Here is a 25,265-nt window from a genome sequence, read left to right as displayed (position 1 = left end):
CATTTATTTACGAACGCCGTCACAAGTTGGATGACTATTATAGAATCGCATTTATTGCCAGGTTTGTACTGAAACGAACAGCACGACCGGTGCCACATGTTGAGCAGGACCTGCTTTCCATTCAGATGCACCTGCAATCACCCCTGGTTCTTTTTCTTTGTTTTGTGAACTGTTGTTTATTTTCTTCTCTTATTTTTGAGTGTGAATTTACATTACTATAAGACGTGTCACGGTACTTATCTATCCCAAATTCATGTATTTGAATTGGTGTTTATGTTATATATGTTATATTTGTTATTCTCATAGGATTTTGTCTAATGCTTAGTCTGTTTCTCTGTGTGTTACATTTTAATGTTGTGTCGTTGTTCTCCTCTTATATTTAATGCCTTTCCCTCAGTAGTCCTTTAGTTTGTTACGCCGATTTTGTTTTTGTCCATGGATTTATGAGTTTTACTACTGCGGTATACTACTGTTGACTTTGTTTATATAAAAAAGAAGATATGGTATGATTGCCAATAAAAACTATCCACAAGAGACTAAACTGACACAACAATTAACAATTATAACTAACCTTGTCTGATAGTATTTTTAATTTTGTTTTTGATTTCGTGGTATAATTTTTAAAGTGACTGACCTTTCCTCTTTTTTTTAACCATATTGGTCCAAAAAGAGGGACAACTGGTTGTTTTTACGAAATTACCGACCTACAATATTTTTCTACTATGATTTTCTATCAAAACAGATATGAGAAACAATAAAAAATCTTATTCAACAAACTTTGTGTATGGTAAACACACAGGTAAAGTTATGTCAACATTGGTAAAGTTATGTCAACATTTGTAAAGGTATGTCAACATTACATCACAAAGGCAACATAGACGATATAACATGTCAAAATTCCAAGATTCACGCCAATATCCAGTTGATAGATATTTGATATCTGATTTTTTTTTCATCAACAACATGCACAATCATAACAATCTTAAACTAATTTGAAATCAAACTTTTACATACAATTGGTCAGCAATATATAATGTCAGGTTTATTAAATTGTTGTTCTTCCTAGAAGTCGTTATAAACACTGTGATACGCAAATAAGTACAAAGTACCACTATTTGAATAAGACTCTATTTCCACTCACTTCTACAGGCGAAAAACAGATATGCAACACATCAACATTAAAGTTTATTCCTATTAGAACTGTATTAAAAGTTGTATACAAGCAGACATTATTTACTGAAGCAATTATGAAATGAAGTTTTACACGTTGTATTTTCGTTGTCATCTTTATTGTTTTTCCTTAGAATTCTCTGAAATTGTGATCACACCACTGAATTGATAATGACAGTTTATGAAAACTAAAATATATATCCGTGAACCTTATCTTCTATTTTTAAGATATACACATCATTATCCTTATCCGGTCAGTAAAACCTTTGACCCACTATAAACACGAAGTTGTTATTGTTGGACTGTATGACATTTCGAAACTTTACATTATACCTGTTATAACTTTGATAATCTTACTTAATAGACCAGAAGTCTTTTAGGCTTGATTGGAACAACCAATGTGTCGAAAGGTTGTGCCTCTGTTACAATTTTAGATAATGATGTTTTTAAAGACAGCTCATATTTTGCAATGACACAAACATGTAAATAATTTAATATAAAACAATTGTCTTTTTCATTTTTAGCCATGGCGTTGTCAGTTTGTTTTAGATTTATGAGTTTGACTGTCAATTTGGTATCGTTCGTCCCTCTTCTATATAGTTGAATTACCATTACATGTAAGGTAAAGAATCTTCAATTACACATTACATTCAATTACATGGACAATTGTAATAGATTACACTTAATTACATTACATTTTCAATAACCCCATTAATGCAAATCGCATTAAATTGTCTGGGTGCTCATGTTGTCATACTGAAAAAATAGCCTCAGTTGAGGAAAAATCGTATTTTGGAAGATTTTTAAGAAATTAGTCTTTCATCTACTAGTAAACAATATTCACCAGTATTCACCTCAAAAACTAACAAAACCTTTGAATAGACTTATTAAGAAGGGATATAGTTACGATACTGTTGTCAGGTCATTAAAGATTGCATATTTTGGCGTTAATATTGATTCACTTATAGGGTCTTTGCATCGGAACTAAACACATTTATTCAAAAACCAGTTGTTGGCATGACACGGGTTATGATCTTCTCATATATGTTATGATGGTATGATACTAAACCCCTAACGGGAAGGATTGTGCCTGATGTTCATATGATGAAATCATAATCTTTCAGTCAGTTTAATTGAAGTCTGGAGCTGGCATGTCAGTTAACTGCTAGTAGTTATTCATGTATTATTGTCATTTTGTTTATTTTCTTTGGTTACATCTTCTGACACCAGACTCGGACTTCTCTTGAACTAAATTTTAATGTGCGCATTGTTATGCGTTTACTTTTCTACATTGACTAGAGGTATAGGGGGAGGGTTGAGATCTCACAAACATGTTTAACCCCGCCGCATTTTTGCGCCTGTCCCAAGTCAGGAGCTTCTGGCCTTTGTTAGTCTTGTATTATTTTTAATTTTAGTTTCTTGTGTACAAATTGAAAATTAGTATGGCGTTCATTATCACTGAACTAGCATATATTTGTTTAGGGGCCAGCTGAAGGACGCCTCCGGGTGCGGGAATTTCTCGCTACATTGAAGACCTGTTGGTGACCTTCTGCTGTTGTTTTTTGTTTTTTTTTTCTATGGTCGGGTTGTTGTCTCTTTGGCATATTCCCCATTTCCATTCTCAATTTTATTAATTTTAATAGTCATTATAGTGATTATATTATGCACAATAACTAAAAAAAAAAAGAAATATAATTCTTTCGAAGATTTTAAGAACTTAAGCAGACTATACTACATGCAGTGTAAAGCACATAGGAGATTTTATTAGTCTAATGCTTTATCTTTTTAAGAATTTCCTTCAAAGGTGTGATTATACACTGTCCTGCTGAAAGAAATGCAATAGCCATACCAATGCATCCCTTCCGTTTGTTAGCATCTATTATATATATACAAGTTCCAGAGTCTCCTAGATTAAGAGGAAGATTCAAGAGAAGTTGGTTATACATTCGAAAAACTCTTTGACCTGCAAGATTACCAGGTCTTAGTTGCATATGAGCTGTAGTTGCAATCATTAGTGGTTGTGAGTAGGATGGCTGCGGCTGCACAGGAATTCCAGAAACCGGAAATTGTATGTCCAAATATTCCTCTTGAGATTTAATGACCACTTTATCTTTTATTCTAATAAATCCTCCTGGGCATAATACATCGGCTTTCGAGTTACATATGCTTGCAATATCTATGCATATTTCATTTAAATCCATTGATGAAAATCCTACAATGTAAAATAAAAACGGTTTATTGTACTGTAATACACCGTATTTTCCTATATTATATGTACAGTGATAGACTAAGAGTGAAAAAGCGAAAAGACCTTTTCACACAGTTTATATAGATCTAACCGCAAATAATATTCATAGTATTTTACTGGTTCAGATATCTTGTTGTCACATATATAAGCTTTTTATAAAACAAGGTTTAATCCATCATTTTCAACCAAACAAAATGTTTGTTCTGAGGTAGGACTATGATAGTTGTTATCAATTCGTTTGTCGTGTTTTGAACTTATAATTTTGGCATTTGATTATGGAATTTTCGTTTTAAATTTTTCTCCCAGTTCTGTATTTTTGTTATTGTACTTGTTATGTTACCGTTGTTAACTACATTTGAGGCTTCTGTTATAAGATAACCAAATTTGATTCATACTTAAGTATACAAATAAATGTATTTTATTTTGCTCGTGATTGGCCTACCGTAAATACTTTTGAATTTTGGTGTTAAAATAGATAATAAAAGTCACACTCATCATATAATTCGGTGTGTACACTTTTTAGAAATTATTACTCAATTTATTTTTGGATTTTTGGTATGCCCCCACATCCGTTATCAATTGCACTACATGTCATAGAGTCTGTTCGGTGAAGTGTCCCCTGGGAATCGGCTAAGTGTAACAATCAAAGTTCGTATTGTCACATTAGTGTTACAATTGAATATTATGTATTTTAGAAGTTTGCCATTATGGCATCTTTCTTTACAGAAACAATTGATATGGACAAATTTTGATATATTCAATATACTACATGCATCATTGGACCACTTGTGTAAAATAAGATTTTGATTGTAAATGTGAAATATAACAAAAAGTCATACACTAATTCGATTATGAGTAGTAAATATTTTACACTTGCTATAATGCGCACCAAATGAATGTTTTAAATTAATTAGAGTTAGACAACATCGACATCGACATAAAAGTTTTGATGATTCACAATACATGAAAGATTTGTTACTAAACAGTCTAATAAACCAAGGTATTTAACTATGGTGTCTTATAGTTTAATTTCAGATACCAAAATTACAAAAATATTTCTTTGGGAATTTTAATGTATCGGAATTTCAAACTAGTCAGATACCAAACTATGATATACAGAGTCACAATAGATTAACAAACGTGAACATGAATGAACGACCACTAAATATTATGTGAGAATTGGTGTTATATGTTAGTAAGTTAACGTCCTTATTTCGCTTTGTAAACAAAGCCGTGTTCTAATAAGCACAAAATATGTTTGACATATGCGCATCACTTACTGTTTACAATATCGTTATTTTCCTTTTTTCTTGATATATTATATATTTTTTAACTACTTACATGGACATTTATTAAATATAATAATTATTTTTCCTGCTATTAGTTTTTAAACCAAATAGATATGAAAATTAAAAGTACATAATCCATAAGGATGAAACATAACAGCCACATATCATACAGCGTTTTCGTTTTCGCTTCAAACCATAAAAATACAGTATTTGTTTGTCCTATAAGAATTTAAATTATACTTTCATGAGCACTATGCTCAGTACATCATAAGAAGACATAAGATTTGACAATATATCACATCTCTCTAATGCTCAGTGAAAAATATCGACAAATGTAGTGCCTAACCATGTTCAAATAAGCATAAAGCATTACATGAAGTAATTATTTCTTAAATATATAATTCCGGTGATCTGTTGTGATTGCTTATTAAACGGCTTCCCACACAAGCTCAAATGAAATAGATGTACGCAATTTAATAACCCGTATGCTAACTAAGAAAAGATAACAAAAATATACTATTTGGTCTGCCGTATGGCCTGCCATAAAAGGCCCCGCCAAATAATATGATACAATTCAATTTTAGAAAACAGCTTAATGTATAACAAAACAAATTAAACCAATCGAATAAGACAGACATGATCCAAATACAACAACTGAGCTACAGGCTCATGACTTAGGACTAGCAAATACAGACTATGGCTTGGTTAAACATGTGTGTGACTTTCAAAACCTACTAACCTGGGACAGAGGTGTAACAAAACAACAAAGGAACAAATTATAAAAATCAGTGGATAAAGGATTTGAACACCCACGGAATATATATGAAATACATTTACCAAAAACACAGGGTTTACGCATTGAACGTTTACACAAAGGCTGGTATATGGTATTACCGCATAATCTATATAATTCTCCTCAACAAAATTAGGAGAATCAGGATAGCATATATAAGCACCCTTCCTACATCGGGCCATGGCAAAACGTCGTTGGTTCTCTTTGGAAAATGAGAGGAATTTGAAATATTGAAAAGGTATATAAATGTAAAAAATAAATTACGATCGCAAAATAGTATTATGTTCATATAATAGGGGGAAAAAACCTCCATAGGTAATACTACTAATATATGTTGTAAATCAACAATATGTTTTTTCTGACATTTTACTGTATATGTAAAATGAAATAATCTTACCTAGTTCTGCAAATGGTCTGCTAAATCCAAAATGGTCAACTATGCAATGTTGTGGATCTACAGATACACCATGTAAAATATATACCAAAGCTGCATCAATACTTGTTTTGTCTTTATCACTATGTTCAAACACGCGTCTGAGAACGCGACCACAATGGATAGGTATAGCGTTATAAGAAGATGGAGTGAAGACGTCTATCCCTTTGTTATCTATATCATTTGGAATTCGACCAAGTAATGTCTGTAAATCAAAAACAACATGTGCGCATGTGAGGAAACATGGAAATCCAAAATGGTTAATAAATCCACCAAGAGTACCTTTACTTTTAAACTGTCCCAAAGAGTCCGTAGTTCCTACTTTATCTCCTATTTTTATCTGTGTTGCTAACACTGGACATCCTTCCATAACGTCGGTTGGATAGTGACAAACAGATGACGGGAAATGTCTTTCCCCAATTGGTATCACACCTTTAAGTGTACAGTAAAGCTGTATGCATTGTACTGATTCTACTTTATGGTTCAACGGCATGCCTTTTGATTGTATTACGGAAGAACATATTAAAGTTAAATTACTGTGGTTATCGAATAATGATTCAGCTTTCCTTTTGGATATGACAATATTATCACAGCAAACATCCGTTTCCCAGTATTTCGATAAACGACTTGTGATTAATTTTGCTTCCTTACTTTCTTTGTCATATGGAACTTGTCTTACATTAAACCCCGCAAATTTGTGTGGAATATTTTTTTCTATTTTTGTTGACTCAATGATTATTTCAAACCTATTAGAACATATAATTGCAACGTCTTTTTTATTACAAATACAACGAAATCCGGGCCAAATCCTAAACTTTATTAGATGCAGAATAAGTTTATATCTAATGAAAAAGTTATTTGTTATTACCCATGCTATTGCCTTTGCAATTCTTATTTTATTTAACTCTAATGCTTTCTGGAATACCTCACCAAAAATGTTTGCCGAATCAAAATTTGAGAGTAACCAACGAACACGCAATTCTTTGTCATTTTGAATAGCATCAATTAAATGGATTGTTGGTAACACTGTCGTAATGAACTTTGTCCTCAGCTCATACATGTGTAGAAATTCGTCCGTGGAGTTGTATGTTCCTAGAAAATAAACGTCTTGGATGATGCTACCTTAGAAAAATGTATGTGTTAACGCTTTCTATTTTAAATGCACAAACTCAGTGCTGTTTACTTCAAAGGACCAAATTTGTATTTTGTTGAAACGGAATATGTGGAAGATGTTCAATCTTACGTGTTATTCCTATTCATTGTACAGGAATTTACAGTGTTTGTTTTAAGGCGGATCGCGGGTCTAAATCATTTGTTTTAAAAAAAGAGGATTTTGCTGTTTTTTTCTTCTAAAAAAACCTTCTCCAGACCTATATTTAATAAAAATAAAATGAAAATACGGGGTCACTGTTAATTTCAGCTCACAACCTGCCTTCGAAAGAGCCATGCATTTTTTATTAAGGCACCTTTTTTTCTGTTGAACTTATAGGCAGAATAAAGATATTAACTAGATTTAAGAGAACTAGATTACTAAAATGGTTATGTTAAAGTACAGGTTATTTGAAAAAAGTAATAAAAAGTATAGGTAACCGAGGAGTTAAAAAAGACATTTAGATTCTAATGCAAAAAACAATGGGCATGTTTTCACCAAAGGGAAATGCTTTGGAGCTTTGTCAATAATATCAACATTTTAAAAGTCAATTGGGGCCATACATATCAATGTATTATGATTGCCATTTCAAAATATAAGAAGACATTGTTTTTAAATAGGACGTTGAACGTTGAAAGTAGCTTTGCAAAGAGTCAAAATTAGTTAAAACAAGAATGTCTCCCAATAACACGGATGCCCCATCCGCATTATCAGTTCCTATTTTCAGTCGACCATAAAAATGGGATAAAATCTCCAATTTGTCATTAAAATAAGAATGATCATATCATAGGGAACATGTTTACTAAGTTTTAAATTGATTGGACTTCAACTTCATCAAAAACTACCTTTACCAAAAACTCTTACCTGAAGCGGGACAGACGAACGGACGGACGAACAAACTAACTGCCCATAAATGGGGCATAAAAACACTAAACACACGTACAGCAATTGCTTTTACAAATAGAAATCGGTGAAAACTTTTACCAGATCTGATAACTTCAAAGTGTATTTATGACCAGTATAAATGAAGTAAAATTCACTGCTTTGCATTACCCATCATCTTGTTCATGAGCAAAAAATTACAAAAAGTCAACATACATTTATAAATGAATTTAGCCACTTTTTGATCGGCCTGACATTTTAATCAGATTAATACGTACTCTTGGAATATATGCCTGTTTTGTTCATGTGTGTTTGAATTCGCTGCTCAAACTCCCTGTCTAGTCTGCTGTCAATTACAAGCTCCAAACCATAGGTGAAAGGAATTTTATAGAACCTATTAATTTCTACAATGAATGTTTTGACATATATTTAACGAATGGACACATTTTTTTAAATACAACTATCACCAAGGTTATATCTTTACTTAAAATTATTGATAATATCCTTCATCGTGAACCCTTAAGGCTAAAATATTTAAATACATCGTCTTTTTTTTACCAGCATTGACCTCAAGATAATATCAAAAATCCCTAAAATGTGAACTTTTTCGAACGTTATTTGTCTCTTTAATTCAAGACAATGATGTTATCGAATTATCTTAGAAAGGCATATAGATACTGTAAAACATGAACACTGACTTCTAAGATTCTATATTTTTGGGATTAACAATTCATCATAGTAAAAAGGATCGACATTTAATTTTCTATTTTTAGAAATGTACCAGTGACGTCACTTTTGTGACGTTGAAACTTGTGTGTTATGTATAATGTGCACTTATATTGTACTGTACTTGTACATGCGAACTGCGATGTTAGGTGTTTGTTGTTATTCTGTTTTATAAAGAAAGATAACATCAATAGTCGTAGTGTCACAGAAGGCGAAAATAGAGATAGACATTAGACATAGTATATGTTGATACATGGAAGACAGTACTTACAGTCTTTTTTGATTGTATAATCCAATAGGATGTTGTTATTAAAAAAGTTTAAAAAAAAAATTGAAACACACATTACACAGATTGATTAAACATGAAACCTTCTGTAACCTAAATTATTTCTGTGAATTTTAGTGTTAATATTTAAACAAAGGGTTGTTTCTTAAAGTTTTCTATAGTAGACAAAATACATGCAAATGACGAGACTGTATTGTATTATAAACGCATGGACAAATAACAGTACTACACAAACAAACATATAATATTAAAATAAGTTAATTAATCTAAAAAAATGACTAAAATAAAAGGTAGCAAACACCCAACGATAATGTTTGGTATAAACAAAAACAATGCAGCTGAATATCATAAGCATATAGCATGGTCTTGGATTAAAACTTCATGGAATAAAACAATAACTTTTTTTATAAATATTATAAATAATTACATATCAGTAACATAAATCAACATGTTTATCGAGCTTATACATTGACAATACATTTAACTGTATATGATTGTATTAATGTTAAGTGCAGTATATGTTAGAAAAAGTTAGTTTGGACTTAAAAGCAAAGACTGTTCTGAATGTTTATTCTGACATCAATTTACACCATTTACTTGGATGGTCCCAGCAACAGCACTCATGAGTCATGTGAGTGTCATATCTGAATAGCATTTTCGGTCGTCTCACAAAAATTAAAAACTAGGATAATATATTTGATAAATTTACCTCTTCTTTTTTCAGGAATCTGATTTGTATCCAGTTTTTCTAAATGAGCGAACAACTCGTCATACTTTTTGAAGTTTTTTATTATTAAACTCAAAAGTATGTACTTATTCATGTGGATACTTTAGTTTACAATTTGTCAATTTAAGGCGACATAATAGTGTATTGAAAAGCATATTATACAATAATACATGTAAAATTGGTAAACTAAAATTGTTTACCTTCATAACAGGACGTTTGGTCAACATCTGAACTGTCACTTCCGGAAATATTCAATTTGTCAAAGTTATCGACTTCATCAGTTAACGAACCTACATAAATTATAGTATGTAGAACAATATGACAATGAAAAGTGTTTTAACTGCTGATTTTTTGGTAAGTTTGTTTACTTTTTTTCACGTTAAAGTACTAGTATACAAAAAAAAAAAAAAAAAATACAAAATCTGACGATTGAAACAGGTATTGCTAAATAATTCAGTACAACGATTGAAAATATCATTTATGGTTACTTTAAAATGAAACACCTCAAATATTCACATTGAGTTTGGTATAGGCTTTGGTTTACTTTTATGAATTGTGGCCTGGATGGAGAGTTGTCTCATTGACACTCATACGAACTCTTCCAGTATCTGTTTAAATGATTTACTATATCCAACATTCTATATCCATTTTCAAATTATGTGGTATGATTACCAATGATATTGATTAAATGAAATATTCTGTTGAGCTAAAACTACACTTTTCAAACTACTCTTATCTTGTGCATTCACTTGTCTTACAGAACTATTCAAAATATAATAAGAACAATATTAACTATTCAGTATACAAAACGTAATATTTATTGAAATTTCTTATGAGTATACATATCATTGCTGCAAATTGGCATGTCGGGTCTATTTCTGAATTAAATTGCATACGATTTAAATTAATGAACTATATAAATATCTCCATCATTATATTGTCAGCTTCATAACTAAAAACCCATTTCATTCCTCTGTAATGATGTGTTTTATTCATTAATATGATGATATGTTCGGTAAATATGGTTCTACTGTCAGTACTCTTAAGGTGTCAAGATTAAGTCGAGCAATTCTAAGGTCTTAACATTTTCGGAATAGAAAACAATATAATTCCATCGTTACATTGTACTAGCTAAAATTTGCTGCTATAAAACTTAAATCAGCTGATTTATATAAACATCTCATTTCTTGGCAGGAACTGCCATTTTCTTATGTTTTATTTGTATTTTTTTCACAATGTGTGATAACGTTTTGTATTTTTGAATATTCTAGATTCGAACATTACGGAAGGAACATTTATGGTTGAGCTTACAATCAGGAAGGTAGTATCAATGTTATAACAATTAAGTTTGACTGTCTGCAAAATGAAAACGCCATGATCTTACTTTATGTTGGGGATAAAACCTAAATAGTGCTAGCATTTCACCACTAGAAATGGTGATAATGTCAAAAAGACAACAACCCGACTAGAGAGCAGACAACAACATACTAATTTATTTTTATTTACCATGTGTGTAATAACTACTATAAGATGGAATGCTATCTCCTGAAATGCTTGAACCGTCCGTACCACTGTCATCATGTGAATTGTCTTGTTCTTAAGAAATAAAAATAGAGAGAAATACAAAGACATCTCAGAATACCAAAATAAAAAAGATGATTGGTTAAGTGTTTTTTTGCAGCATACGTATAATTTGCATAACATTGAGTACAATTTTAGCTGAATGACATCTTATAACTGAACTTATTATTAACTGCACGATATTGCATCATTCATACCAAAGGACTATTTTGTCTATTCTCAATTATGTGTCGATACTGTTGAAATCTCAGTCACTGAGTGAATCACGTAAGTTTTGAAAGAAATCATTACTACTGAAGCTTTTAACAGTTACGTGAGTCATTTCAGTATATTCTTTGTAAATGATACATAACAGAGGATAAACTTCTTATTAACATTATAAAGAGGATATGCATACAGAACTATAGACTATATTATTTTCATACTTTGAACATTTGATTATAATTCTACATGAGCGATGTTTACATTCTGATATCATACGCGCAATAAAACGTTAGTGCGATTTTGATATGGCCATTCGGTCCAAATGCTTAAATTATTTAAATAGTTTATAGGTGGATTTAACATTTTAATAGAACAAAAAAAATAATGTTGGGATGTTTAAATGTACAGAGCAACGTCGTATGTACCAAAGAAACACAAAAAAATCCACGTGCAAAGCACACCAAGAAAAATTAAATTTGCGTATTCCTGTCTTCAATTTTTACTAATATGCTTGGTTTATATGCCATTTTGTGATTCTTTGTTACATTTTTGTATGTTTTCTAGTGACTAGAATTATAGCACAGTGTTGACTGCCGTATTATTGACATTTTACCTGTTATGTCTGTTTATTTTTTTTCACTCATCGTTGTCAATATAATGGAATTTGATGCGAATGGCATACGACTAAGAGGTTTAGATAGCCATAAAACCAGGTTCAATCCACCATTTGTTACACAAGAAAATACCAGTACCAAGTCAGAAACGTGACAGTTGTTATCTATTCGTTTGATGTGTTTGAGCTTTTGATTTTGCCATTTGATTAGGGACCTTCCGTTTTGAATTTTCCTCGGAGTTTAATATTTTTGTGATTTTACTTGTCACTACATTCTAAAAGACATTATACATCGACATAATGAAATGATTCATTCAACAAGTTTATCCGAATATATCCTTGTGTACTCGACAAATTACACACCCAGGTGTGTAATTTTCTTTCTTATTTCAGGTTTTGTCATGCGTATGTCACATGTATGGGTTTTCTTTTATTCTAATCAAGTTTAAGATTACTATTTCCATGGATGTTTGAACTGGATTTGTCAATTATGATTTGAGGGTAAAAAATGAAAATGAAGAAATTTTTGCTAAGTTGATTTCTATCAAGTACCTGTAACTATGGTATAACAAGGGATATCTTATCTTATACATTAGAGAAAGATTCCATATAATATAATTACATATGTGTTATATTATGCTTGAACTTGAAATGAAATAGCTACCGAAATGGTTTTGTATGTTGACACAGAGTTATGTTATTAATTATGTTACGTAACTGCATGCGGAATATTATTTCAACATAACAAACCCAAAATGCAAGTAAGCTGCATGTTTGGTGACCTCTTAGAGTTATAACACAGTTAAACAAATTTGTAGTTGAGCATGAAATTACTGAATCCGTATAAATTAAATGAAACTGTTAAGCATGTCGTAGCTAAAGCTTTTACAAAGTGATTATATATCATAATACCATCTGAATCACGGTAAACAATGAATTGTTATTTGAATAATTGTATGTTTTGCATATAACATGTATAATAAGCAATTGAATATTTTGTGTTTAAGATTAATCAAAAGGTATAAATCACGAAAAATTGAAAAATTGCGTATTATGCAACCTTCTTTTGGAAATCTGCAAAGTAGATCTGCATTGGTATAAATTTTACATAGTTATATAAATTTAATTCAAGTTGGTCATTTTCATGATTACCATGTTAGGTATTAGCTTAGCTGTATTTGGCAAAACTTTTAGGAATTTTTGTCCTCAATTCTCCTTAACTTCGTTATTTATTTGACCTTTTTATCTGGTTTGGATTCGAGCGTCACTGATGAGTCTTTTGTAGACGAAAGGCGCGTATATAAAAATAATAGTCCTGGTATCTATGATGAGTTTATTTGATTCATTATCGTCTTTTCATGTGTCTACTGGTATTATTTATGAACTATATCGAACAATTGGTTAACAAATCTTTGTTTTAATGTGTAGCCTACATTCAAGTTGACACTCAATTGATTCAAAATTGGCAAAAGATATGTTTCCCTGTCGTTTTGATAACAAGAAATAACAGAAAGGTCAGCCATTCAGCTTTAGTTTATAAAGAATTGTATGCATCAGCGACTAAATAGTATTGGGACACACACTGATAAATGTGTTTTATGACTAGTCTTCAAAGTATGGATAGCCTTTTACAATTGTTAAACATCTCTTTGTACATTTCATTTTTTTTAAATACCTGCACTTCAACTGTCTTTTCATGTTTGATGCTTTTGTGTTTTTTTCATTGGTTTTCATGTTTGAAGATGTAAGATTAATCTGAACTATGCATACATGACATTAATAATTACTTACTAAACACATATTTTTCATATGTTTGGTGGATGCTACCTTCTGAACTATCCGTACTACTGCCACCCTTTGCAGTTATATAACCTTCAGAAATTTAAAAAGCGAGATATACGATATTGATATATCTGTATACAAAAAATATGATCTTTTTAAGTTTCTTTTCTGTATAAAATAATGTGTTGCACATTGTAAAAAGTCACGGATGACATCTTACAAAAATGCACTTTTTCGTCAATTTCTTTTAATATTGATAGCAAATAAAATATTGATATTATGCTAAATGATTTTTTTTCTCTGATAGAATTCCAGTGTCCGAGTGCAAATTGCACAAATATCAAATGATTCGGCTGGGTTTCTTCTATACATTTTAATTACACAAAAAATATACAAGAAAAACAAATGCATAGTAAAGAAAATCAGATCAAATTATTACAAGAAAATCGTACACTCAAATTGTGCAATAGTTTCCATTGAGCTGCCATGGAAACAATCGGTCCATTTGCATATTTACTGAAAAGTGCTAATTTTGTCACATTTATTCTTTTGAATAAACACTCACAAAGCAATACACAATTTTATTTACACAACGCAGAATTTGTTATGTTTGAAAAATGTTAATGATATGCCAGGTAGAATATGTGATAGTGATGCAATAGAAACAACAAATACTATGATATATGACACTAAGATGTGTTAAACTACCAATGTTTTCGTTTCTTTCTGTCAACAATTAAATTTATACCAATGATCAATCAGATAATAGCTATGCTATCAAGCCACACTCCATTTAGTTTCCCAGTCTGCACTAACACACAAAATGATTTCCGCGATAGCAGTCATGGCTAGACGCATTAATGTTCATATGAAAAAGAAAAAAGTATGCTAGCGCCAAAGAAAGAAAGTTGCAATGTAACAATCAAAAAGTGAATTTGCAAAATAAAATAGACTAAACAGCATGTAATTAATCTGTCAATGATAACTTTAACTGACAATAAATATTTGTTGCTTTAAAAAAGGTTGAAATTAATACCTGCTCCCGCATTTAAAGGGACAAAAAATTATTTAATGAGAGACTTTAATGAATTTGCTCGGAAATTAAGATGTAAATTTTTATTTTATTCCAAGAATAAAATCAACAGCCATTCAGGGAGAATAGCAAATATGAACCTCACTACAGCTGTGATGCACTAAAAATTACATTTTCAAACAAAACATGAGTCGTCAATGCAGCCTCGGAAATTAAGAGACAATCTGGAACCCGGTGATAGGTCCAGCATATCTTCACTTTTGCGAGACATATCAACTCTTATTAAGAAAGTTGATAAATGCAACACTGTTTTTATTCTCGATAAGAATATTTACTTATTCGAAGCTTGTCGGCAATTACAATTGCATCACTACACAAGTCTTGACGGTTATGATTATGTCACTAAAATGCACATTCATAATGAAAATGATGAAATTTCATTCAAATACATGATAAATGGCAATCAGAAAAATTACGGACCGGGACAAATACATATATTACATAAAATAAATTTTGAAGATCATGGCAATGTCATTAGTATAGGATTTAATATTGATTCAACAGTTCCTCCAGGGAGACCTATCAATTCCTAGATTGAATACGAGCACTTAATACATAGGTCGTTGATTATTTCCTTGTGTAAATAGTTATAGTTATAAACACCATACTTTTATCAGAGATTCATCTGATTGTATATGAAAAATAGAAACAAGCAAACCATTAAACAATTGCCTTTTATGTTGTTTTGACATACGTCAGATGTTTACCAACTGTCCAATTGAAGAAATTCTTTTAACAGTTTTAAAGAGCAGCATATGATGGATGCATTTGATAAATCGCATTATAATAAAAAAAAATCCCTCTACAGATGATTTATTTTCCCTCTTGGGAGATGTTCTGCAATAAAATATCTTTGAATTTAATGATCAATTATGTGAACAATGTTGAGGTTATATTGTTGTTATAATTCATTATATCAAATAATGAAAGAAATTCTTTCATCATCTCCTTACAAGACCAACATATTTTATTATGCCAGATACCCGGATGATTGAATAATAATTCACCACGGAAAAAGACATGAATTAGAACAATTTTTGAATTGACTAAAAGCCACCACGAATTTCTGAAATTCACATATGAAATTTTAGAACCTATTACAGCATTTCTAGACGTTCATTTATTCAATCGCAGATTATTTCAAGCAGATAATATATTGGACATAAAAACCCATTTCATACAAACGAATGATTTTCTATTTTTGCACAGAAGTAGCTCTTATAAGGAGCACGTGTTTCAAGCATTTACATGGGAAGAAGTAATTATTTACAGAAAATCAACTAACGGTGATAATGACCTTAGTCAAATTCTTTAAAAGTTCGAACAGAATTAAATAAATAGGAGTTACAATGACATGTCTTGCCTTAATGAAGCATCAGCCAAGGAAAGAAAACATTTATTGTCAACTAAGGAAGGGAAACGTAAAGAGGATATTCCTTTTGTAATGGTAACTAGATAAAATCCTTGCATAAGTAAATTACGGAAACACCTTCTGAAACATTGGTATATCATAAGAGATAATGTGGTTTTCAATGAAGTATTGACAAAAACACCAATGATTGTTAATAAAAGGCACAGCAATTTATCTGACATCGCCCAAGGTAAAGTTATTTAAATATATAGGACAATCCCTGATGATGATGGACCTATATAACAGTATTGTATTCATCATATAAAAAATACCGCCGAAACACTCGATTAGTGTTGGATTGATGCAAACATATAAAATTTATAAATAGCATATATCCACGGCCGACACTCGGCTAACCGAGAGATTGGTCGGTTAATCTATATTGAGTATGCGGCTATATGGGCGATTGGTCTGTTAATCGGGTTGGTTATACGTCTGTTAAGAGTAAAACGCTTAATTTAATGTTAAACTCTATTAAATATACAGATTTTTGGCATGTTTTAAGAACCAAATCAAAAAAAGAAAAGTGTCTGACAAAATGATATCTATCATAGAACATTTTGCACTTGTAAACAAAATCTTATTCTGCGCAGTTTTAAGTAAAACTAAAAGGCGTCGCGCAAGTATGTAGTATTTATGCTTATACGCATAGGAATTTTTTTAATAATAGACGAAACAAACAAATTTAGATATCATTTAAAGGACAAAAAATAGTACTGTGGTTCTAAAAAATAAATTGACATTAGTAAATGTTTCATAATTGTAAAATAACGTGAATAATACCACGTTTTAGTGAAAATTATGGGAATAAAGTCTGTTAATGGGTTGGACAATTGAAATTGTGTCAGTTAAGAGTTATTTAGCCACGACAATAATTTTGCTACCTTTTTATTTTCCCCTTGAACAATTTAAGAATGAGATATTCCTGAGTAAACAAAAATGACAATACGGTGCCACAGTATCCTAGAAAGAGCATTTTTATTTTGGCTTTCTTTGAATTTTATTGAAGGGTGTGTCACTTCAATATAGCGTGATATGGATTGGCCTCTGGAATATGCATGAATTTTTTATTGACGTTTTCAATCAGCCTTAATTTTTGTGTCTGTTTAAAGTAGCACGTTCTCAATTCCGACTGAAAGTGTCTTTTTAATACAACACAGGGTACATATAACGTGTTCTCGTTCTCATATGAACATGATACTTGTCACTGGACGTTAAACCCTAATTCGTCAGCATCACTACTTGGTTCTTTTCTTCTATTACTTAATCATATGTTGTTTACAAATCACTCTAAAGAAAGTAATCGGGAAGGAGCGAATGCAGCTACATTTGTTTATTTTAAGTTTCTATTTATTTTATTCCGTTTAGTTCCTTTCTACATAAGTGCAGAGGAGAACTACAGTTGTCTATGCTGGCCGGTTTCGTGATTTCGCCTTTCATATCCTATAGGGCAAAAACGCGAAATCGCGAAAAAGCGAAATCGTGAAGTCGAAAACGCGAAAACGAAAAATCGGTTTCGCGTTTTTGCGTTTTCGACTTCGCGATTTCGCGTTTTCGCCATATAGAATATGTAAGGCGAAAACGCTAAAGCGCTAAAACGCAAAATGGCTTTAACCTGCAACCATAGTTGTCCGCATGTAAACTTTTAGAATTTGTCACCAATATAAGTACATCGGTGTTTCATGCGTGTATTCTTAAACACGTATTATTTTTCTCTCGTTTTTAGCAATGTATTACTCTCTACTGTCCTTATATATTATTCTATATTCTGCGTTTCCATCCAGATTCTCGTGTATACCATGAGGGTCCGGATTGGAGGTATTGTTTATTTCTGTATTCTTTAAATTGTTATGTCATTTTTTCTACATTTTAGTTATCTTACTCATTATTCTTTTTTTTTTCTTCATATTTTGTCATCCCAATATATTTTACTTACTGATGTTTAGTTACATTACGACGTTTATCTCTGATTTATATACTGGTTACCAATGTAGATGACAAATTTGTGTCATTCATGACAATTAAACAGAATCAACCATTCTTGAATGAAATTAATATTACTTTAATATTACACTTTTTGAAACCATTTCTATCAATTTTCAATTGCATGTGTTGTTTCCGTATATGTTATGTTTCATTGCTCATGTGTTGTTTTCGTATATTTTAGCCGCTCGTCTTGAGCCTACTCATTTGATCAGATAACACCCCATATAGCAATAAAAATATACTTTTATTGCCATTCATAACTCTTAACAGACCAATTAACAGACCGGGTTTTATATATCCGACCCATTAACAGACCAGGTTTTAATTAAAGATTGATTTATGTTACCAAAATACAGATTTTCGTGTAGATTTTTCACACAATGATATCAATATGGTTAACAAACATTATGCCTTTCTTTTTTCGATGTTCAAAATATTGAATGCAAGTAAATTTAACCAATGTGTCATTTTGTGTACATTTTATGAGTGTAAAATGTGTATAATTTTATTGATGAGTAACCCGCCTTTTCATTTTATAGATCGTACATCGAAGCTAGAAAAATTATAATGACACCACTGAATTCAGTACATTGAATTGTTTTGTTAGACATGAATACTTTTTATGATGAAAATATATTTGGAAAGTTATACAATGAAACATGCTGAACTTTCAATGATTTTCTCGATAACACCTGATTAACAGACTTTAGCCAACCCGATTAACAGACCAACCGCCGATATAGCCGCATACTCAATATAGATTAACCGACCAATCTCTCGGTTAGCCGAGTGTCGGCCGTGATATCATACAACATTGATGATTTCTTATCCGAAGGAATCTATCTCTTTATAAACATAATTATAGATTATGTGATAAAATAATTGCAGGTCATTCGTTAAACCAAAATTTTTCAAGGGTCAAAATATAGAGCTGTGCGGAATATTTTCAACGTTTATATGCCCCGAACTTCTGAGAGTTTCAGCTACATTTCTTAACTACACCTTCATTAACTGTAGGATTAACTATGAGATGAAACATAGATATCATAACTGGGATACAGTTTTTAAGCAAAATATTTAAGTATTTATTAATATTTTTGTATCACCCCAAAAGATGTGTGGTTTGAGAAAGAGCTGTATTTAAAAAGTGCAACCTATGATCAAATAATAAGAGCAAATCACGTATAATGTTACAATATTATAACAGCTGTAAATTTACGTGAATCCCTTTTCTTCCGAAATGGTGTTTGGAAGGCTGTTATGAAAAAATTATCACATGCTTCGATTATTATCACATGCATTTTCGTAACGTTATCGCATGACATTCCAGGGATACTTGGCAAATAATGAAAAATACAAATCAATAATCTGACAAAAACATTACACTTAAACCAATTATTACGATACAGGATAAGATAGTATGTAAAATGCCATAACAAATGTTTAAATAAAGGCTTTTTAAAAACTTTCCAGCATAATCTAGAAAGTTACTTTATTAATGTTAATTTTTCCAAACAGTCTCTATTATGTTTTTTAAGTTAATATAAAAATATAACATGTTAGCTGTTGTATTTTTCCTCTGTTGAGGCTTACGTTAGGAAGACTTTATATTGGATGTACTACATTTCGCGTCCAACGTCCGTAATCTTTTTACTCTTAGAACTTCTACGTAAGACCACTAAAAAGGATTGATGTATTAAATTGCTACTTTCCTCCATCGTTGAAGCATATGATAAAAAGATAAAAACATATACTTAGCATTGATATGATAGCTTTTGCATATGTGTAATGAGCGGAAGTACACAAGCCATAATTTCCCACCCGGGCTGATAACCCATATCAGGTGCATCTCGTGCACAAAACCCATAAAAGTGCCTTTCGTGCAAGTTACTTCCGGTGTTTCTGGTATCGGTTGTTTACTTTTCCATTGTGACGTCAGATTTTTTTATGAGAAGAAGATGCAAATTTTTTTTTATTTCTTTTATTTTTATAACAATCATGACAATGAATGTTCATTGTTTTATTATAGTTCGGTTCTGTGTGTGTTATATTTTCATGTTGTATTTCTGTTGTGTCCTAGTTTTCTTATAATTGATGCGTTTCTCTCAGTTGTAGTTTGTAACTCGAATTTGTTTTTTCTCTATCGATTTATGAATTTTGAAAGTTTGGAAGTTTTTTTTAGGTAACATAAAAAGTAAAAACACAAAAATACTGAACTCCGAGGAAAATTCAAAAAAGGAAAGTCCCAAATCAATAGTTCAAACACATCAAACGAATGGATAACAACTGTCATATTCCTGACTTGGTACAGGCATTTTCTTATGTAGAAAATGGTGGATTGAACCTGATTTTATAGCGCTAAACCTCTCACTTGTATGACAGTCGCATCAAATTCCATTACATTGTCAACGATGTGTCTACAAAACAAACAGACACAATAAGTAAAAATGTAAAAAAAATAGGGGTACAACAGTCAACATTGTGCTACATGTTTCAACATGTTTCAGTAACTCAAAGTGATTTTCGAATATCTCAAATATCCACACGGTGTTAGTTGATACTTCGCAATTTTACTGCAACCAAACATAAATGAAAACATTTTGTCAATGATTTCTCAGCTGTTACGATAAAAATAATTTGCTATACTGACTGAAGCTTTTTTATTTGTAGTTGTATACTTAAAATATGACGGGATAAATGTACATGAGGTAAAATTAATACCAATACATGTTAAAACTAAAAATATTGAACGTTTTTATCGATGTCCTTCATTTTCAAGTCACCATGACTGGTAGAAAGTTCAAGTTGACCCTTCTCATCGGTTTGAGAAGAATTTGTTGTTAAATATCATACAAACAAAAGCTACATCTTTTTATGACTGTTTGTTGATAGTTTTAATTTTCGACAATACCGAGTAGAAATGAAAACATTATGTCAAGGATTTATTCAACCTTTGCTGAGAGGAATGCGTTGACACTAGTTTGCTTTAAGATTTGTATATCTTTGTCAAAAGAAGTTGGGGAAGGAATATAGTGTGTCATCGGTCCGTCACAAAGATAAAGTCATTCTATCTGTTGAAGTATAAGTCATAGGCCATGGTATTTTGTTCATAGATGCATCTTGAATAACCAAGGGGTCCTGATAAAAATTAGGTAATATTGAAGAGGGACGAAAGATACCAGAGGGATAGTCAAGCTCATATATCGAAAATAAACTGTCAACACCATGGTTAAAAATGAAACAGTCAATCAGACAAACAAGAGTACACATGACAAAACATAGAACACCAAAGAATAAGCAACACGAACCCAACCAAAAACTAGGGGTGACCTACATTTAATGGTTACAGTTATCTTTATTTACCTAATGCACATTTTGACATGTTACGGTAAACATTTATACATGATACGGTAAACATGTGACCTGATGATAAAACAAATTTGGGTTTTTGAAATAGGAAATCATGGTTGTCATGTAGTCTTGATCTTTGGCTTAAGGTTGCATTAACATTTTTTTTATGACGTCATATTTTGACGGCCCATGTATAAGTGACCCTTGGTGGTTATATTGATAAAAATTCTTGTATAAAACTAGATATCACTGGAATAATTTTTTTCTAGTTTCTAATGAAATTCAAATAAATTATACTTTTAATATTTTAAACAATGTTTTATCCAGAGAAAATGGAAAAACACATTGCCTAATCTAAACACAAAAAAACCTGAAATCAGGCTATGTGCATACCTGCAGACTTGATACAGGTACATTTTACATAATCAAAACTATGAATTCTATAGATTTTTACCTCGTCTTTAAAAACGTTCAGGCTTCAGCGTAAGTTTGCCTGCTCCGAAAAAAGCTAACGTGGCTGTAAATGAGTTTTCAATTTTCACTGCTCAAAAACAGGATGTTTACAATCTTGTATCCCCTCAAACTTGAATCCAGTTTTTTTTTAAATTTATTTTAATCATTCGACCTGTTTGAATTGAAGCTAATAAAATTATTTTTACAATCAAATGCGACTTTTTGTATTTCTTTGGTTTTTATAACGTGACTCTGTACTCATCCCGTCTGTATGATATTGTTCTAGTTTATGTCATTATGATATATTTCTATTATGAATTACAAAATACGTTGAACCATAAACGTCAAAATCATTCAATCGCGTAGTAGAATTTACTATTTGTGGATTTATATAAATTCTAAATATAACTTTTGGACTATATTCAATCTCGGTCTATTTCTGAAATTTATTCTTACATACTTTTGATCTTTTAACCCTATATGCTAACATTGCCTAAATAGTTCCTTTTAAAATTGTTATACGATGATGACTGATAGTGGAATTAACTTTTTGTATATTCTTATAAATTCTATATATAATGTTTGGACTATGTTCAATCTCGGTCTATTTCTGATATTCATTCTTACATACTTTTGTTTTTTAACCCTATATGCTAACATTGCCTAGGTAAATTTTAAAATTGTTTGCATGCACATTGAACGACAAATTTATGTGACGTATAAAATTTTCTGACGTTAAAAACACAAATCAATGAATGTGTTTGTAGATAGATGTTTTTGTGTTCTGTTAAATTGTCCCTTTTAAAATTGTTATACGATGATGACTGATGTACCCATATTTTGACTATTTATTGTGTCTGTTTAGTTAACGGACCATTGTAAATATAACGGAATTTGATGAGACTGTCATCAAAGTGAGAGGGTTAGCGCTATAAAACCAGGTTAAATCCACCATTTTCTACATTTGAAAATGTCTGTACCAAGTCAGGAATATGACAGTTCTTGTCCATTCGTTTTTGATGTGTTTTGTAATTTGAAATTGCCATGTGATTATGGACTTTCCAAATTGATTTTCCTCTAAGTTCAGTATTTTTGTGACTTTACGTTATACAACAAACATGATACTGTTTCACCAATTATGTCGATAAAATGGCTATTTTCAGTCGGGGAATAATCACTATTTTTTTTTAACAAAACTGTTTATAACACCCTTATGATAAATCTAAATATCAAGTCTAATAAAAGTATTTCGTGGTAGTTATACAATGTTGATATTTTAGCTTGTGATACGCCGAAATGTCAAGTCAACACTATTATTCCCCTTTCCAAACAAAATTTGGTTAAAGGAGGGTCTTATTAATGAGTGCTACATTTAAGCCTTATTATAGTATTCCCTTTTTAGGTGGTACATATCACTACAGAAAGATAACTCTGTGAAATTCAATTGAACGTTTTAATAGCGTTCAAATATTAGGAAAGCATTAAGCTTCTCAATACCAAAATCAGTGTTTTTCAAAATGCTAGATATCCAATGAAAATTTTCTGATTAATTTTTTGGAAAATTTTATATTGCTGTCAAAAGTGAAAGTATTTTTTTGGTAAAAATATTATGTAAATTAAATTTAAAACGAGCCACAACAGTTTAAGTCAATTTTTTTTGTACCACCGTAAGATCAAGGGTAGAAAAATATTTATCCTCAGTGTAAAAGAGTTTTCAACACCTTAAGTTTGTTATGTAGGTATTACATATAGACATCAATGTCAAGTTAGCGCTATGCTTACGCTTAGAGTTCTTATGTCAGTGAAAAATTAGATAGACAGTATAAGAAAGGTGTACTGTCATAAGAGGTCTCTGAACGCATTAGCTGCAAATGGATTTGGTGTAGTAGAATCTGTTAATAATGTGTACCGCTGATGCACATACTTTATAAGGCTTCTACTAACGAATTCTCGATTTGGAGTTGATGTGTTTAGACCTTTTGCGTCAGTACACTTTTCATATATTGCCTTAAATATTAGGTGATCTCGAAAATCGAGTCTGACTGTGTCCGTGGCCAAATAAAAAAAAAAATCGAACAAATATCACAACAACCTCGTTTCTTGTCGGCTACTAAGTTATTTCAAATATTTAAATAGATATCACTAAACTTTTGTGTATTTATTTCCGTTAAAATTTCTTGCTTTTGTCAAAGTCATGTTCATTTATTGTTCAACCCTGAACAGACATATAAAACATTGATGGTCCTGTCTTTACCCTTAATTTCAGAAGCTGTCCCGGATCGCCCCTTATAAAGGCAACATTTATGGTTAACTCAGACTTTTAACCCAAAAGGCTGTTTGCTTTGGGGTCACTTGACACCCCTGTTCCAAAAGTTATCCTACACCCGCATTTGATTTTGTCTGATTTTTTTTTTAATTTCCCTTTATGAATACATATTGACAATTGAACTACATCTCTTTAATTTTAATTGATGGTCCCTCGGTAATGTTGAAAATGTTTACATTTAATTTTTGCTAGTTTCTTTTTTTCGACAGTGGTACTATTCTGGTCACTATGTACATGTATGTGTTTCGTCAAAATATAAATTGTAACACTTTAAAGTGACTGAACAGGTACAACAAAAACTTCTCAAGAAACAGAAAAAAAATTAGACAACTTGGAACAGCACCAAACTCTATATGAAAAAACTCAGATCAGAAAAGTATGGACGATATGGTAGTTTTACGTCCCGTTGAATAGTTAGGAAAGCTATCAATAATACTGCAGATCATGCATTTTCGGGTGTTTTTTACATTTTATGTTCAAATGTTCACATAGTCGTTCAATGAAAAAATGACAAGTGTTTTATTTACCAAACAAACTCGTGCGTTTCTGCTGAAAAACTATGATTAACTACACGTATGTAAGCTTTATCGTAAACTGTTGTTTGTTAACACAACTATATACAAAGATTAAAAAGCAAACCAACAATCCGTTAGTATTATTCAATACATACCACTAAAATCCGCGTATGATCTGTCGTCGCTGTCAGTGCTTAAGATCCAAGAACTGTCATCAGTTTCATATAATGGTACTGAAAAATGAAA

The 25,265-nt window shown here is 31.2% G+C and overlaps 1 protein-coding gene across 1 annotated transcript; it reads right to left on the bottom strand.

Moving 5' to 3' along the window:
* Positions 1-1,992: 1,992 nt before the first annotated feature.
* Positions 1,993-25,248, bottom strand: LOC139486519 (uncharacterized). The gene is made up of 7 exons (XM_071271427.1): positions 25,175-25,248; positions 13,894-13,974; positions 11,211-11,300; positions 9,905-9,994; positions 8,244-8,369; positions 5,898-7,025; positions 1,993-3,382 (listed from the first exon to the last, which is right to left on the bottom strand). The coding sequence occupies exons 5-7, from the start codon at positions 8,269-8,271 to the stop codon at positions 2,940-2,942; spliced, it is 1,599 nt and encodes a 532-aa protein (XP_071127528.1). The 5' UTR covers positions 8,272-8,369; positions 9,905-9,994; positions 11,211-11,300; positions 13,894-13,974; positions 25,175-25,248; the 3' UTR covers positions 1,993-2,939.
* Positions 25,249-25,265: the final 17 nt, after the last annotated feature.

The sequence above is a fragment of the Mytilus edulis genome, chromosome 8, assembly GCF_963676685.1.
Source record: "Mytilus edulis chromosome 8, xbMytEdul2.2, whole genome shotgun sequence".
Classification (NCBI taxonomy): Eukaryota; Metazoa; Mollusca; class Bivalvia; order Mytilida; family Mytilidae; genus Mytilus; species Mytilus edulis.
This window is presented reverse-complemented; position numbering and strand designations above follow the sequence as displayed.